This window comes from Sciurus vulgaris (assembly GCF_902686455.1).
Source record: "Sciurus vulgaris genome assembly, chromosome: 7".
In the NCBI taxonomy this organism is placed as follows: Eukaryota; Metazoa; Chordata; class Mammalia; order Rodentia; family Sciuridae; genus Sciurus; species Sciurus vulgaris.
Genome location: NC_136467.1, coordinates 122,601,739 through 122,618,384, shown reverse-complemented (window position 1 = coordinate 122,618,384; position 16,646 = coordinate 122,601,739). Strand labels below are relative to the sequence as shown.

Sequence of the window (16,646 nt, the reverse complement as noted above, 5' to 3'; positions counted from 1 at the left end):
AGGACAGGACCACGGGAACCAGCTACAACCTGCTGGGCTCTGGCTCCTTCCTCCCTGCCCTTGCTGCTGGCTCCCAACTGGGCCACCCCTGGCTTGGACACCCTCCACGCCCTCCTCCTCTCTGCGGCCACCCACGGTGACCAGTAGGGAGAAGGCTGGTTACAAGGGTCTAGGGACAGGATAGGGGTTGCCAGGTTGGAAGAAGGTCAACTGCAACCATTGGTGCTGGGTCTGAGGGGGGTCTTCTCACAGGTCCTCTTGGTGGGTTGGGGCAAGAGCAGGCTTTGAGGGAGCAGGCGGGTAACGGATGAGGGCCACCGTCTAACTCCTGTAATGATCTCAACTGGTCCCGAGGCTCTAAATTGTATCTCACTGCTGAGGACTCCCCACGCGCCTGACTGAAGAGCTGGTGGCCCAGCACCTACCCTCGGGGCCCAAATAGGCCCCTCACACCAAGCTGGTCCCAGGAGGGTCCCACATCTCCCCTCTGGCCCACCCATTGGTCTGCCGGAGTCAGGCACCAGTAACTCCGTGTCCAGATGCTCAGGCCCAAATCTCAGGGCCAACGCGCCCCCTCATGCTTGATCCACCCCCTACCCCTCCTCTGCCCCTTCCGGGAACCACCTCTGGCTCCCAGCTCCTGCCTTGGCCCGGCAGTTCACTTCCAGCACCGCGGTTGGAGGGCTCTGGAAAGGAAGGCTGGGTGTGTGGCGGCCTCTGCCGTGAGGCTTCAGCGGCGCCCACCTCACCCTGGAGGGAAGCCGGGTTGCCTCAGACACCATCCACCCTCCTCCTGCCACCCAGGCGCTCCGGCTTGCTGTTCCCTCTGCCCCAGACACCCCAGGACCCCGACTGCCCTGGACGAACCCCATCCTCCCCATCACCGGCACTCCGGTCCTGGCTCTCCCCGAGCCCCGCCCCCACAGCACCGCCATCTTTTTTTTTAGTTGTAGATGGACACGATACCTTTGTTTATTTATTTACATGTGGAGCTGAGGATTGAACCCAGTGCCTCACGCATGCGAGGCAAGCAAGCACTCTACCACTGAGCCACAACCCCAGCTCAGCCTGGCATCTCGACGGATTGTATGTGTCAACTGTAACCAGGATGTAACTCCATGAGGGCACTGCTACATCTCTGGCACCCCAAACCAGGCCTGGTACATACATAATGTTCAATTAACAAATAAATGAACTGCAAAGGGGTGGGCGAGCAGAGCTCCCTGGGGCTAGGCTGGTGCCTCCTGGACAGGCTAAGGCCCCAGAGTCAAGCCCCAGGCCCACGGGGAGGGAACGCTCCTCAGAAGCACAGATCTCCACCAGGGTCTCTACCACCACCTTGACACTTCCTCAGAGAAGCCTCCAGATACTCCTGGACTGAGCCATGGTTCCTGACTCATGAACACCGGGCACCCATGACTTTAGGAGCTAGGTGTGCACAAGCTCAGCACCAGGACCGCTTGCCCTCCACAGCCATATTTGGGCGGCTGTGGGTGAAATGAGGTCATTCACAGAAATAAATCACTCTAAAGGAGCGGGCCAATAAGTCAGCTGGTATCAACCCTACCCACAGTCGATGCTCACTCGTCACTGAGACAGAAGAGCGCTCCCTAGGAACTCACAGCCCAGCTGAGCCACGGCCCCCATCTTGAATGTCACTTTGTTGATGATGTTGGCTCCTGCTAGTTCTGCAGGGCCTGGCCCCTGCAGCCCTGTCCGAGTCTCACAGGTCGCCCCTGCTCCCCTCACACAAAGTGCTGTCCACAGAGGACCAGCAGCATCCTGGGAACTTGCTAGAAATGTACAATCTAGTCCCTCCCAACCCCAAGACCCGTCAATCCAGAATCTGCATTTTAACACATTCAAATTCAATTAAGAATTGTCCAAGATCACAGAATCTCAGAACCAATGGCTAAAAAACATTAAAAAATATTTAATTAAAAAATGTGCAGTCCTGGTTTCTAGTTTATCTCCGTCTGACAGACACCTGTCAGCCATCATGCTGACAGGTCAGAACCCACTCTGAGCACCTCTCGGCCCCCAAACTCACACATTCTCCCCTGCCTCTAAGCACTACTGCCTCCTCTTTCTCATTTTTGAAAGCCACGGTTACCATGAGTGGCCCCAGCATCTATTCTTTTGGCAACCAGACAGGGCTGGACACTAGGAGGGGTCTGGGAAATGGCTGGGTCACAGCTGACAGGTGAGGGAGGGCCCTTCCTAGGAACAGGGTGGGAGGCACCCAGGCACAACCCGAGCTGGGCAGGGAGGTGAGCTTGTTCTGCCAGGAGGGCTGGACCCAGGCCACTGCCACTGCCACTGCCCTCCCCGTCCCCCAGCCTCAGCTGAAAGCCCTCTCCCTGTCACCCAGCCCCCGTGGGAATGGCTCAGGCCAGAAGCTACCACCAAATTTGCTCCTTTCTCCCAGGGCCCAGTGACTTCTTGACAGGTTACAGCCCCAAAGACAAACAGATTCCGCCAAGCAAATAACTGTTCAGCAGTGGGGGTGCTGGGAGGCCTGGGAGTGGGCCTGATCTGCCAGGAGACCCAGGTGACAGGGTGGAGGTCCCTCCCCTGCAGAGAACAAACAGCTGTGGGCACCTGGAAGGAAGCAGGATGCAGGTGCACTGCCCTAGGTGGAAGGCACTTGCCCCAGGGGGTCTCCGGGCTGGTCTCCAGGCTCCTCACCCTGGGCCCTGATCAGGTTGCTCCCTGAAAAACAGCAGGCCTGCATTCAGGCCCTTGGGGCAGGGGGCCAGCTCCTTGTGGGGCCTGTTTCTTTCATGCACTCTGTGGCCAGAAGTTCCCTCACTAAGCTGCCTACCCGGAGGCGCCAAGGACTGTCCTCCCTCACCTCCTGAACCACAGGTCCCTAGGGCACAACTATCCCTTCGAACAGTTTTGCCAGGCAGGGAGAAGACCCCCCGCTAAGTCTTGCTTTTTCAGTCCAGCGAACAAGTCAGCAGCAGAAGCGGTGGTCTGAGCCTGCCTCCTCCCTGAGCTAAGGCAACTCCCTTCCCTCTCAGATCTAACACAGCGGTTGACGATGGAGACAAACCTGAGTTCTGAAGATACCACTCACCTGGAAGGAGGATGTGAGAAAGCCCACCATGTGCTGTGGGACTGGTCGATGGAGTTTATTTCAGGCTGACTCCTGCACCCTGTAGTCAAGCTGTCTCATGTAAGTACGTGGGGTGTGTTTGTCCACTACCTGGACTGTGGGCTCAACCTGACTCCCCAAAAAGCCCTAGTCTATGAACCTCAAGGAGCACTGTAAGCAACCAGGAACCTCAGCCAGCCACTGTGGGACCAGCTAAAATGCATTCCATCTTCATCTCGGAGGACAGGGGCCCAGGTGGGAAGGACTCCCCAGCCCTGGCCCGTCTGCTATCCTGACAGGAAGTTGCTCTGTGTTTCAGTATGCCACATGCCGGACACAGCAGGGGCCTAAGCAATGCCTGCCGCTGATCCCCACCACCGGGCTGGTGTTTCTAACGTGCTGGGAACAGAGTAGTGATCAACAGAGGTGTGGCACCCTGGTGACCTAGAGGTCACTTGGAAGCAGTTTCTTTACCTTTCTGGGCACTGGGCACCAGGAAGGACAGCAGATCCAGTGGTAACCCCGGGACTGATTTCCCCAAAGCACGACACTCTTGGGTCTCAGCTTTCCCCATGAGGAGGGAAAGACCCAAAGACCACAAGTGTACACGGCAGAGCCGTCTTCAGGCCACGCGGCTCATGCCCAGGCTCAATGCTGATGCAACAAAACCCACAAAGACACAGCAGGCTTTTTTGTGTGTTAATTTAATCATACAAATATTCATTTTTACAGTAAGGAAAAACCTCCTCATCTTCATCTCCTCCTAGGCACCACGAGGCCCCACCACAAACACCCTCCCAGCTTGCTCGCCACACACACCATGTCCAGTGGAAGGGGCAGCCCTCGCGCTCCTGCACTCACCCAAGGGAACAAAAGGAGATGGAGGCGGGGCGGGGGACGGTCCACACTTCTGAGCCCTGGCCACCCTCATGCTCTCCCGCTGGGGACCAGACTGAATTGGGGAGGTATTTATTCTCATGCCCACTTCCCACCTCGGCCACCCTCAAGCCACAGGTTGTCTTGGTGAGGTTCTTCCCAGGCTGCAAATGCCTTGAAGTTATAGCCAGTCCTTACCGGGGGAGAGAAGTCTGTTTCTTGTAGAAAAATGCCCCAAATTCAATGTCCCCATGGCAAAAAGAAAAGGCATGCACACATACACACACACACACGCACACACACCCCTCACTCCATGCACACAGGCAGGCTCTTCCCAAGACCACACCCTCCATCCTGACTGGGCCCAAAGATGGTGCCTGCCCTCACCTCTGGTGTGCCAGACGCTGGTGGTCCTGTCCAGAGATTCTAAGCGGGGCAAGGACTGATGGAGCTGAGAGGCAGCCTCTACTTGCCAAGGGGGCAGGGGAGGAGAACGGGGCTCCAGGCACTGCTCGGAAGCCATGCCGCTGAGGGAGGGAGACAAACGGCAGAGACCCTCTTCTGGCCCTGGGAAGCCACGGACCAGGGCCTGCACTTGCTCTGAGGCTCGCCTCTCCAAGGCTGGGCACAGGAACTGGTCTTAGGAAGGAAGTCAAGGTGCATGGGACATCTAACTTGCCAGGTGACACTGCCTACAAGAGGTGCGGGATGGCTCTGGCAGGGCTGGACTTACTGAGGATGGCTGGCTGGCACCCCTGCTAAGTCAGGGCAGGTAGCCCCATGGGAAAGTGGAAAGAGGACCTAGTGTGGGGCAGGTGGGGAAGCAGGAACAGAGAGGTCATGACACGTCCCATGATCCTCCCAAAGGCCGCTGGAGAGGCCCTGATTCAAGGCTAGCCAGCAGGTGCATGTTCCAGGGTGGCAGTGTCCTAGGAGATTGGCACCAACAAAGAACTATCTTGAGCCGTGTGGTGTGGGCCCCTGGCAGGGGCAGGGTCTCCCATGGACTCTGCTGGGGAGTGGGCACTCACGTGCATAGAAAGTGGTGCTCCAGAGAAGCCCTGGTCCAGCGCAGCGCAGCCGCATGGTCCTGCCCCCACCGCGTGGCCCTCCCCAGGCTCACAGGGAGCCCATTTACTCCCGGGTTAGGTTAGTTTTTTGGGGAGGTGGAGAAATGAAAGGGAAATTTCATACAAGCTTTTCTCCCACACTCAAGCATTTAAAAACAGTCTGAGAAGAGGAGGAGGAGGAACACACACCACACATTTTTTGGAACTCAGACACCCAGACAGAGACAGACAGACAGGCAGACCCTCACCCACACCCAGGCCATCTGACCCCTTGCAGCCACTCATCCAGGGTCTCCCTGCTCTTCTCACCGCCCTGGAGCAGACAGGGGTGTGGTCACAGGCAGGGAACCCTGCAGCCACACCCTGGATCCATCTCCCTGCTCTCAAACCAACCAGACTCAGGGAAGGAGGGGGCTGAGAAGAGAGGGGGACTTTGCATATTCTTGTATCTTTGGCAGACAGCTGTTCTAGCCTGATTCAAGCTTCCCATGAGACATGCACATCTCACCTGCTTGGAATCCATGGGACACCCGCAGGCCCACCCCCCACCATTAACCAGGCATCCTGCTAGGGGCGGGGGTCTCTCATTTCCACTGAAATGTGGTCTCCAGGATCAAGTAGTCAGTGACTGTGGCCCTTCCCATGACAAATTCCCCATGTGGGGCTACATTTCATATCTCAACAGCTCAGCTTTCACGAGGCTGTGAAAACACCACACAGGACTGAGAGGACATGGGAAAGGAACTGTATGGTGACAAGAAAAGCACTGGCTGCTGGGCACTGGCTGGTGAGCTGCACCATGCCTGTGTGCACACGAGGTGCACGCATCCACCCAGCAGAGGCACTGTCCCCAGGGTGAATGGGGGCCACGGCGTGAAGAACGGAGGGCAGGAAGTGTGGCGGCAATCTCTCTGCCACAAGGAACGTGGAAGAAGCGATTTGAACTGTCACAAGTGTGTGTGGAAGGACATTTCTCGACCTCAGAAATTCCCACGTCACTCGAGACCTGTCCTCAAGGCTTCCTCTGCCGGCCACACAGGGAAGTTTGGTCTTCAGAGGCTCTGATGCTGACACACACTAATGCCAAAGGTGTAAATCAACAGAAGACTAAAGAGAAAAGAGGAGAAAGGGCGATGCCACTAAAAACAAAGGGGCCAGACTCCTGGATCAGGTGGCACGGCAGTGTGCTCCTGCAGCAGTGACCCGTGGAGTCTCCAAACACGCCTCGCCGGCTCTCAGCCTGAATCGCTTCCAGAGCAAGCACTATTCTACAGAGTATGTTATCCCTTATTTAAAAAAATAAAAGAGGGGAAGAAAGGGGACAAATTGACATGTGCTCCAAGCTACAACCTCTCTGTAGGCAAAATAATTTTTGTTTAAAAAGATGGCTTATTTTCCCCCATTGAAAAATGTTTCCCCTTCCCGAGTGACCTAAAGACTTGGTAGACTGACACCTAATTAACAAAACCCAAGGTGGCTGCACGGGTTTCTTCTTGGTAGCCTCAACACCATTCCTGGGATTCAGCATTCACACATGCATACTGAGTTTACTCAAAACTAGTCTGTTCTGCTTCTTCCTCTTCTTCCAGGAGGGGGGTCAGAGCCGGGGGTCCGTGCGATGTGGTCTGCAATCCAGAGGAACCCCCTGCCCTCCCCCCAAAGTCGGGCCTTCTGTCTTTTGTTAATTTTTCTTCTTGCTCACACCCGTTTAAGACTGGCCGAAGGGGTAAGGCCCGTGGAGCCCCTGGAAGAGAGTGAAGACAGTCAGTGACAGCAGACACAGCAGTGCAACTTGACAACCAAACCAAGCACAGGACTCTACTGTCCCCAGAAGGCGAGTCAGAAGGATACCCCTGTCGCAGACAAGGCCTGAGGGTTTGCACTTGCCACACAAAACCTCAGGACATTTCAAGTTGCTAAGTTTCTCACCAAATCACACCGGGGGGGTGGGGGGAGGCAGCAGATACACTGCCCATCTCCGCCGCAGGTGGATCAGCTGGTGCCAACCTTCCTGCACCCAGGTTGCAAAGTTTTCCATTTCCTTCTGTGCTGAAGACCCTTGTGCACCGCTTTCTGTGTCTGAACTTCGGCTGTGGGCTATTGCTGGCTAATGCACTTGTAACAATAAAGACAACATGGCAGGAACAGCACCGTCTACCCAGAGACCAGGGGCCAGGCACAGTACTGGGAGCCTGTCCTGCACTCTGCCCTGAAAGCAGGTGAATACGGCCACAGCCATCTGAATGCTGCCCATTTTACTGCACAGACTAAAAGATTTGTTTAAGGTCGCATGGTTGGTAAGAAGTACAGTCAGGACTCAAAATCAAGTTTGATGGGTTGCAGTTCTTTGCTCCCCTTTCTGCATAAGGTTTTATTATAAATTCCCAAAGTCACTTTCTATGCTGCTTGGGTGGGTGGAAAAGGCTTCCCAACCTTGCATTTTCTTTAGATTCAGAATGAGACACCAAATAAGATGTGCCCACACCAAAAGCAGTCACAACAACATGCTGAAGGGTGGTATGTGCCCTCCTTTGCCCTCCCCTCTTCCTTGGCAAGATCATTTAATGCTAAGACCTGAGAGGGCAAGGCAGACTGGTAACCAGTCCCGCCTATACCCCACACTGGACCAGAGACTGCAGGGATTAACTAGTGTGGAGAACAAGGACACAGCCGTCCCCATGAAAAATACCAGAGGAGACTTCCCAATACTGGACAACCACGCAAGAATCCTGACTCTGAGCACAACTCAGAGCACGTCGGCACAAGGAAGACTAAGGTCACATGTTTCCATGAGTTTGATGGTATGTGCACAGAGCCAGGAGGAACGCTTAAAAAAACAAAAACAAAAACAAAATAAAACAAAAAAAGGATTTCTTTGAAAAGGAATAAAAGTGCCCGTTTGTGGAGTTGCTGGTGGTCAGAACCCCTCTTCAGCCTGAGTGTTTTCTCTGCTACCACCCTGCGAGCATAGTGCCTAGTCCTTAGCAGACACCCAAGAGACATTTGTTGATTTAGTAACTGAAGGAGAACAGGATTTCTTGTACTGCTGCCTGGAGTGTCAGACCCCTCTCTAAGTCCTAGAACACTGGCCCTTCCAAAGCCAGGTTTTTTAAATAGTTGTATAGGTTTAAGGACAAGTGTCTGGTTTGTGCCGTCCATTTGGTCACAGCCTCCTAGGATCCAGGAAAGGCCAGGGCGGTTGATCAGAGGTACAGGATTGTCCCAGTTGCCACTGCAGTGGGATGCAGATGTGCAGACCCAGGAGGAGATCTGGATGGCGCTCCAACTCTGCACCCACTCGCCAGGTAACCCCAGTGAGGACTCTCCCCACCCCCCCACCTCAGCTTGTTCCATTATCTTTCCAGAGCTAAGGTTTTAGGAGTTGACACAAATTGTCTGGCTCAGGAAGCTACAAAACAATATTCCAAGAAAAACACCCTCTGGTCATGCTTAGGCCATAGGTCAAAACTGCCAAGAACAGGGAACATGAGGTTAAATTTTCCACAGTTCCTTTTTTTTGGCAGGGTAGGGGAACACAGAATTTTTTTCCTGATTTCTTTTCCCACATAAAGCCCCTGAAGAGCAGAAGTCTAGTGCTTCATAGTATCACTGAACAAAACATCGGGAAGAGGGAAGCTGTAGGACAGGGAGGCCAACAGTGAGGGAGCATCAACCATAAGCCAAGTGCTGTCACAGCACTTAATATGTTCTCTCTAATCCTCACAAAGGTTCCACTGAGACAAACATGATCTCCCGGCTCAGAGAAGTGAGGTAACCTGATCGAGGGCGCAACACTGGTGAATGGAGCAGCTGGTGTTTAAAATGCCAAAATGCCACAAGACCTGCTGGACCCTGAGCCAATCATGCCTCCAGCAAGCAAGCAAAGGCTGCAGCTACGCCAGCAGCCTCAGCCTCCACCAGCTCGATGGAGGGTGGCACAGAGCTGAGACTCCACTGTGTGGCCGGGAAGGAAGGTGATGTGCCCCAGAGGCAGGAGGTAAAGCTGCTTAGGACAAGCTGCTCACTCAGTACTGCCCAAGGAGAGCCACAGAAGCTGAGCTTCTCTTAAGATTCAAAACCACTGCGATGCTCCAGGCCTCTGTGCAGGAAAAAAGTGCACAAAGAAAACCCGAAAAGCAATGATTTCCCCTTTACTCTAAATCTACCTGCTTCCTGGTCCAAAGCTCCACACTTCCCGTGGGCCTCTATCAAGCAAGAGCGGGCCTGTGACTTGTCTGAACACTTAGGGAAGGGAAGACAAGACTTTCCTAAGTGCTTCCCACTTCACAGATAAATAAAAGGGGTTCTGTGCAATTGTTAGGGAAAAGTTCTGAGCACTTTCAGATTCCCATCCTGGCCCTCAGATCATTAAGTGTTGGATTTAACTAGCTTAGTTACCACTGATTCTCTATTTAATGACAGAGGTTCTGTGCTTTTCAAGAGGAAAAATGCTACCCAGGGGCTGGGGTTGTGGCTCAGTGGTAGAGCACTTGCCTTGCACTTGTGAGGCACTGGATTCGATCCTCAGCGCCACATAAAAATAAATAAAGATATTGTGTCCATCTACAACTAAAAAAAATTTTTTTTAAAATGCTACCCAATTCCCTTTCACCCAGAGGAGGACATAGTGGAGTGGCTGATGTTTAACTAGAGCAGAAAGGTAGCTTGAAAAACAGGTTAATTCTCCTTCCCCCACTTAACTACCATCACTTCAAGGAAGGGAGAAGGAGCCAACCCTATTTTGAAACCATGCTATGATCTAGGTTCCCTGTATGTAGGATTACAGTGGATCACAGAACACAGGCCACTCAACACCAGTTGCAGAGGAAAAAGCTGGCAGAGAATCCAAGAACGGCTTGTCCAGGGCGTCCCATGGCAGAAGACCAAGTGGGAAGTGCCTTTCCTAACACTGGGATGGAGGTATGTTCAAAACGGAAGGCCTATCCACATTCAGGTTCTAAGAGCCAGTGTAGAGGTTCGGGGGCCAGTGCCACTCCCAGCCTGAAGGAAGGGCTGGGCAATACAGAAAATGTTCACTCTCTTCTGGGGAAACTAGCAGCTCCTTCTCTGCAGGAAAAGCAGGTGCCAAATACTAACTAATCTTGCATCAATGACTTGTCTTCTTAACAGTTGTGTGACTGTTAATAAGTAAAGCAAAGTTAGAAGAATCAGATGGTATCAGAGAAACCAAATTCAACTTTGACCCAAGCAAAAAATTAAGGTCACATCACCATGATTTGGTGACTATGATGCAGAAGGCCACCATCCTCTATGAGGAATCAGCAGGTCCCATCACATACAGATCAGCAACAAGACTAATTTAACTATGTTTATAGAGGATACAAATACTTGAAACCAGAAAATAATTTGTGGCTGGGAACCATGGATTGCTTGAGCCCAGGATACCGGCGTGGGCAAGGAAGACATCCTGTCTCAAAAAAACAACAACAAACAAAAATTTTTCTGTCCTACTTTAGTCTACCAGTCAGTTCACCAGGACCTACTCAATTTGCATGGTTTTAAAAGGCTACAGTGCTTGGAGCAGCCCCACACCTGCAGTACCTTACAGCTCTTCCAACTACAGAGGTCAAAATAACCTTTCCAAAAAAGGGGTATGCACTGAGTATCTCTCATCTGAATGAAGTGCCTGGGACCAGATGTGCTTTGGATCTTTTTCAGATTTTGTAATACTTGTATATACAGAATGATATATATTAGGAATGAGATCCAAGTTTAAACATAAAATTCCTTTATTTCATATATACCTTATACATACTGCTAAGACAGTAAAAAACCATTCAGGTCCATAGTAGCTGAGGTGTGGCCTGACTTGCTTCAGTCTTCCCTAAGCTTTGCTTGAACCACTGCCATAGTTTTGAACACTGGAACCCAAGCTCAAATTGGCTAAGGAGCAGAACAGTGCCCCCGCCCCCCACTTTTAAAAATAATGCTGGGGATTAAATTTGGGGACTCACACACTAGGTAAGTATTCCACCACTTAGTTACACTTTGAGCCTGGTGAGTCCTCTTAAAAGCACAGAAGTTCTGTACTCACTAGCTAAGACACAGGTGCCTCCCAACTCACCAGTGTTGGGGAAGGGAGCTTTGCCTCAAGGCAGCGTAATGACGATGGCGATGAGGTTAGGTCCTGAGCTGCATTCCCACAAAGCAACAGAACTACTGCAAACAACAGGTCAATTTCTAAAATATTCTCAAGAGAACATTTATAGACATCAGCTCATTCCTACCTATCACAATCTTCTGAAAGAATAACTTAATACCTAGTACTTGTGATCCTGACCTCAAAGCAAACTTAAAGTAACGACTATCTCTGATTTTTTCATAACAGTTTATAGTTGCCCCTGTGGAAGAGCAACCATCACTCCCAGCCAGTGATTTGGTCCTCACTGATGTATGTGAAGGTCACATTCAATACCTTAGAGTTCTTCCCAAAACTACAGAGGACAAAATAACCTTTCCAAACGGAGGACACACTGAGTATCTCTTACCTGAAGTGGATGAGATTAGATGTGTTCTGGATTTTTGAAGATGTGTATATACAGAATGAGATATATTGAGCTGGGCATGGTGGTACATGCCTATAATCCCAGGAACTGCAGAGGCTAAGGTAGGAGGACTACAAGTAGTTCAAGGCCAGCCTCAGCAACTGGTGAGACCGTGTCTCAAAACAAAATGGAGTTGTGGCTAGGTGGTAAAGCAGCCCTGCATTCAATCCCTGGCAGGGGGGGACAAGATATGCAAGAGACAGGGTCTCTTCCTTGCCCACGCTGGTATCCTGAGCTCAAGCAATCCATGGCTCCCAGCCACAAATTATTTTCTGGTTTCATTGGGAATGAGATCCAAGTCTAAACATGAAATTCACTTGTTTCATATATATCTTATACACAAAGCTTGAAGGTAATTTTATGGTTTCATAATTTTGTGCATATAACAAAGTTTCATGGTGTGGAATTTTCCACTAGTGGTATTATATTGGTGTCCTAAAAGTTTCTGACTTTGCAGCATTTTGGATTTCTGAATAGGGATGCTCGAATCTATACTAAAAAACTATCAATGAGAAAACATTAACTGCATGCCGAAGTACTAAAAACCAGGAAATAGTTCTCTTTCAGCTAGAAAATTTTTAAAGCTTATTCAATTTTTAACAGTAGACAGTGTAGTGCTATCAAGACAGCAGGCTGCCTGTGAGAGTGTAGAACCTGTTCTTGCTAAGTATTTGTGTCTTGCACACAGTGGACTGAAATATCAGTAAAATGATCGAAGGAACCGTGAAATGTGCAGCACGGGTGAGTGAGCCAATTCTCTGTTTTCTAACCTTCTAGGAAAAAAAAGAAGGCAGCCAAAATTCCTAATGAAAAAAGGATGTCTCACTGAAAGCTTTTTGGGTTACTCTTTCATAATATGAAAACTTGTTTAAGATGAACCACCACAACACAGAAACTTTCACATACCTGTCTTTATTTCGCTTTTATTTGTGATTTGGTTTAAATAAATAAAAAGGTTCACACAGGTTAATAAAAGACAGGAGCGTTTGCTGCATGGCTGTGAAATAACATGCTCTCCCAGTGTACACTGATGGCAGCATCAGATAACACCGTGAGCAGCTCCTCCTCCTCCTCCTCTCCTCTCCTCCTCCTCCTCTCCTCCTCCTCCTCCTCCTCCTCCTCCTCCTCCTCCTCTTCCTCCTCCTCCTCCTTCTCCTCCTCCTCACTTCCTGGGCCAGTCCTGGTCAGCGATTCGCCCACCTAGTGCTCCTTTTGTATCACTTATGTACACTGAATACAAACACAGAAGAATACAGGGTTTAGTACCAAGCTCTGTCCTGATCCTGTACTGCAAACCATTGTGGTGAGGCCCTGCTCACAGGCCTAGTCTGTGGGCAGGGGCCCACCCCATCAACCATTACCCTCTCATTAACTAGAAATGAAACTAAGCCTGCTGGAGCAACGGGCAGGATAATGAGCACTCCTCTCAGAATACTGCAACCAGGGCCCTCCTTGGTGACTGCTGACTGCTCAGGGAGGCTTGCTGATGGTATAGAAGGGCCACTTCAGCATGAGAGGACTTCTGCAGATGACTTAACACTGCTTTTCAAGCCACTTTCACAGGAAAGTCCCCTCAAATTCAAAGATATTTGATGTAATAGCTGAGGATAAGTGTGAGAACCAGCAAAGAACAGGGAATAACTTACTTTTAAGGCATAAGGGCTGATCGCAGGGCAGGCTTAGCTCACAGCCTTCTGCATGTGCAAAGTGCTTGTAAAAGCTTAACTTAGGCGGGGCATGGTGGCACACACCCGTAATCCCAGCGGCTCAGGAGGCTCGGGAGTTCAAAGCCAGCCTCAGCAAAAGCGAGGTACCAAGCAACTCAGTGAGACCCTGTCTCTAAAGAAAATACAAAATAGGGCTGATCGGGATGTGGCTCAGTGGTCAAGTACCCCTGAGTTCAATCCCCAGTACCAAAAAAAAAAAAAAAAAAAAAAAAAAACTTAACTTAGTTATCCATGTGCTCAATCTTTTTGTTCCCCCAGTGTTGGGAATCAAACATGCTTCACACGTGCTGGGCAAGCACTCTACCACTGAGTCATGCCCCCAGCCCCTCAATATCTTTTTAAAAAGCCCTGTATAACCATTTTTATACTTACCTCTTACAAGAGTTTTTCTATTGCTCTTAACTAAATATACTTCCGCTGGGGAACTTCTCCTCTATCCATTCATCCTGCTTCCACTTACCAATCCTTCACCGCAGCTTTCTAGCCTCCCTAGCTCCCACGTCTAGCCTCCTTCCCTCCCTCCTTTCCTCCACTCACCCTCCAGCCTCCCTCCCACCCATCCCAGCCACCCTTGGAACATAGCTCAATGACATGGTTATTAATAGTTCTAAAAGGAGATGAGGGATCCTAGCTGAGTGTGACTTTCCCTTTCAATCTTCAGAAAGATGTTAGAAAAAGTTATCTGCTATTTGGTCTTCTCGCCCCCCCCAAAGATGCCATGAAATAACCAATATGCTAGAATCCAAGTAGGATGCTGGCACAGCTCTCTGTGGGCATCTCCTAGGGTAAGGGGATTCCAAAAAAGGAAGAAAGAACTGGCAGGAGTTCCTACAGGGAAGACACACAAAGGAAAGAAGCTCATCCATGTTCCTAGTCACACAGCCATTAGCACTGCATTATGGGCGCTCTGTTAAAACACAGGTAAGGCTGTGTCCTTAAAAGCTGTCATTTCCCCTTGTCCATATCATGATTGATTTACAGGCATCATCCCTCATAATGGTTGGCTGATTAAAGGAACAGAGTAAGTTGTCTCTCCTTGGTCCCAATCATATTTGGTTACATCTTGACACTTCCCTGCTCAAAAGCATTGTTAGCTCCGTTTCCTTTCACATTAAACACAAACACTCTTTTGCATGTGTGGCTCTCAGAGGTCTTCCTCGGAAATTTGCCCCACCCTTTCTAAGCTCACCTCACTTAGCTGCATGGTCAGTGTCCCCTGCACACACCCTGCCCGTGGCTGCCTCTGGGCCTTTCTGTATGTGGTGCTTGTTCCTTCTAATTCAGTTCAAATCCATCAAGATACCACTTTGACTATTCCAAGCCTTACTGTTTTCTTCTCTCAAACACCTGTGAGCACTTAAAAGCCAGCTAGAACTCGCCTACTTTATCTTTTCTGGCTCTGATTTGTCCTATGGTTGACTCAATTTGTAATCGGATAGTAAATTATCTGGAGACAGGAATTAGCACAGGATGAGTACCCATGAGGTCTTGCTTTCTGACTCAATATCAAAGCTAACTATGTGTAAATCACTCCATTTTAACTGGTCCTTAAGGCAATAACATCAAAGGGAAACGCCCAAGACCCTCAAGTCTTTCCAGGGGACCATTCATGACTCTGGAAAGGTCTTCACTTTACGTTGAGCTCTAAGGAAGCTCCCATTTTCCCTGAGGTAAGACATTTTATATTAGTCCTGTTAGAATACAGTTATAGAGGGCTGAGAATAATCAATTCGAAACCTAACATCCATATGTGCAGATAAACTCACACACTTTAGAATTACACTTTTTTCTATCTGAACTCTGAAACTTTCATTAGAAATGAAAATACTGAATTCTGAGGATAGGAGAAAGAGTCCTTACAACCCAAATGAAGTATAACGGCAATCCTGGACACTAGCTCCATTTAGGCTACAAGACTGCCCAGCATCACAATGGTCTACCACAATGCTCTGAGCCCCAAAGCAAATAAAATGAAGCTGGACAGCTTTTGAAGCTGTTGAGGGACAAAAGGGAGAGTTCCTGGACATACATTTTATTCACAGATAGCAACGTTACAGACAACAAAAGACATTTTCTAAGGCCCACAGTGTTTGTTCAATTCATTTAAAAAATGCACACATGACCCATGCCAATGCAAACACCAGCAAAGCTGGGAGAACTTTCCTGGCTCTTCTGGGTTTTCAAAGGAGAATCATCATAATATCATCAAGTCTTCTGGCAAGGCCCCTATGGTACAGAATGTGCTCAACTTCCACAGAACTGGGGCAGGTCCCTTAGTTGCTCTGCATTGCTTCCTCCTTGGCCACAAATTCTTCTGCAGCTCTTATATGTGAACAAGAAGGTCTCTACAACCTGACACTAGTGTATAAACTACCTTTAGAGCCTGGGCAACCAACTTTGCTTGCCAGCAAACCTCATCTACAACATCAAAATCAAACTGGGTCCCTCAGTTCCAGCCCATGGCCCAATCTCAATTTGCTATGGGAATATGAGTAGTCATAAGCTTCCCTACTGTTTTATATAACTACAAAAGTTACAAGAATGTTGTGAATTAAGAATAAAAATAAAATGGGGGTGCAGCTCAGTGGTAAAGCACATGTTCTTATGAGATAGGAGGTTCATCCCAGCCCCTAAAAGAAAAATCAACGATGCTTTGGACAGCATGTTAGACAGATAATATTAAGCCTCATCCCTGGACTTCTTCTCTACATCAGTGGGAGGATTCTGCTCCTCCAAAGACACTTGGCAGCATCTGGAGACACTTTGGGTTATTATACTGTAAAGAGAGAGCATGATACTTATGGCAACTAGTGGGTAAATACCAGAGATGCTGCTAAACATCAGACAGTGCATAAGAACACACACACTCCTGCCATGTCCAAAAAGAAAAAAGTTTATCTGGCTCAAAACATTAGCAGTTGTAGTCAGGCAGCCAAGAAATCCTGCTCTGTGCTCATCATTTAGGGGATTACATTCGGTCTCACGGTATTCGACACTATTGATGTGACACAATGTTCAAATTTATATATTCATCTCCACCGAGATTTCTCTCCTAAATTCTACACTTAACATGGATATGCAAAAGCCCACTTGACACTTCCATTTGGATCTTTATAAAAATCTCCAATGTTATATATCTGGGTATGGTGGAGCAGTCCTATAATTGCAGCTGCTTGGGAGGCTGAGGCAGGAGGATCCCAAGAGCCTGTCTCAAAAAAATAAAAATAAAAAGGGCTGGTGACGGAGCTCAGTGGTAGTGCACCCCTGGGTTCAATCACCAGACGGGGAATGCCCAATACATCCCAAA

General features: G+C 49.5%; 1 protein-coding gene and 1 pseudogene across 3 annotated transcripts in view; one reads left to right on the top strand and one right to left on the bottom strand.

Moving 5' to 3' along the window:
* Positions 1-16,646, top strand: part of LOC306665762 — a 202,735-nt pseudogene that overhangs the window by 103,668 nt on the left and 82,421 nt on the right. The gene's annotated exons all lie outside the window — the stretch shown is intronic.
* ILRUN (inflammation and lipid regulator with UBA-like and NBR1-like domains) overlaps positions 5,144-16,646 on the bottom strand; it is a 78,465-nt gene continuing 66,962 nt past the window's right edge. For both annotated transcript variants that reach the window (XM_079147256.1, XM_079147257.1), the window contains exon 5: positions 5,144-6,790. In XM_079147256.1, the coding sequence (XP_079003382.1) occupies positions 6,755-6,790 (36 nt within the window). In that variant the 3' untranslated portion in view covers positions 5,144-6,754. The remainder of the gene's footprint in view (positions 6,791-16,646) is intronic.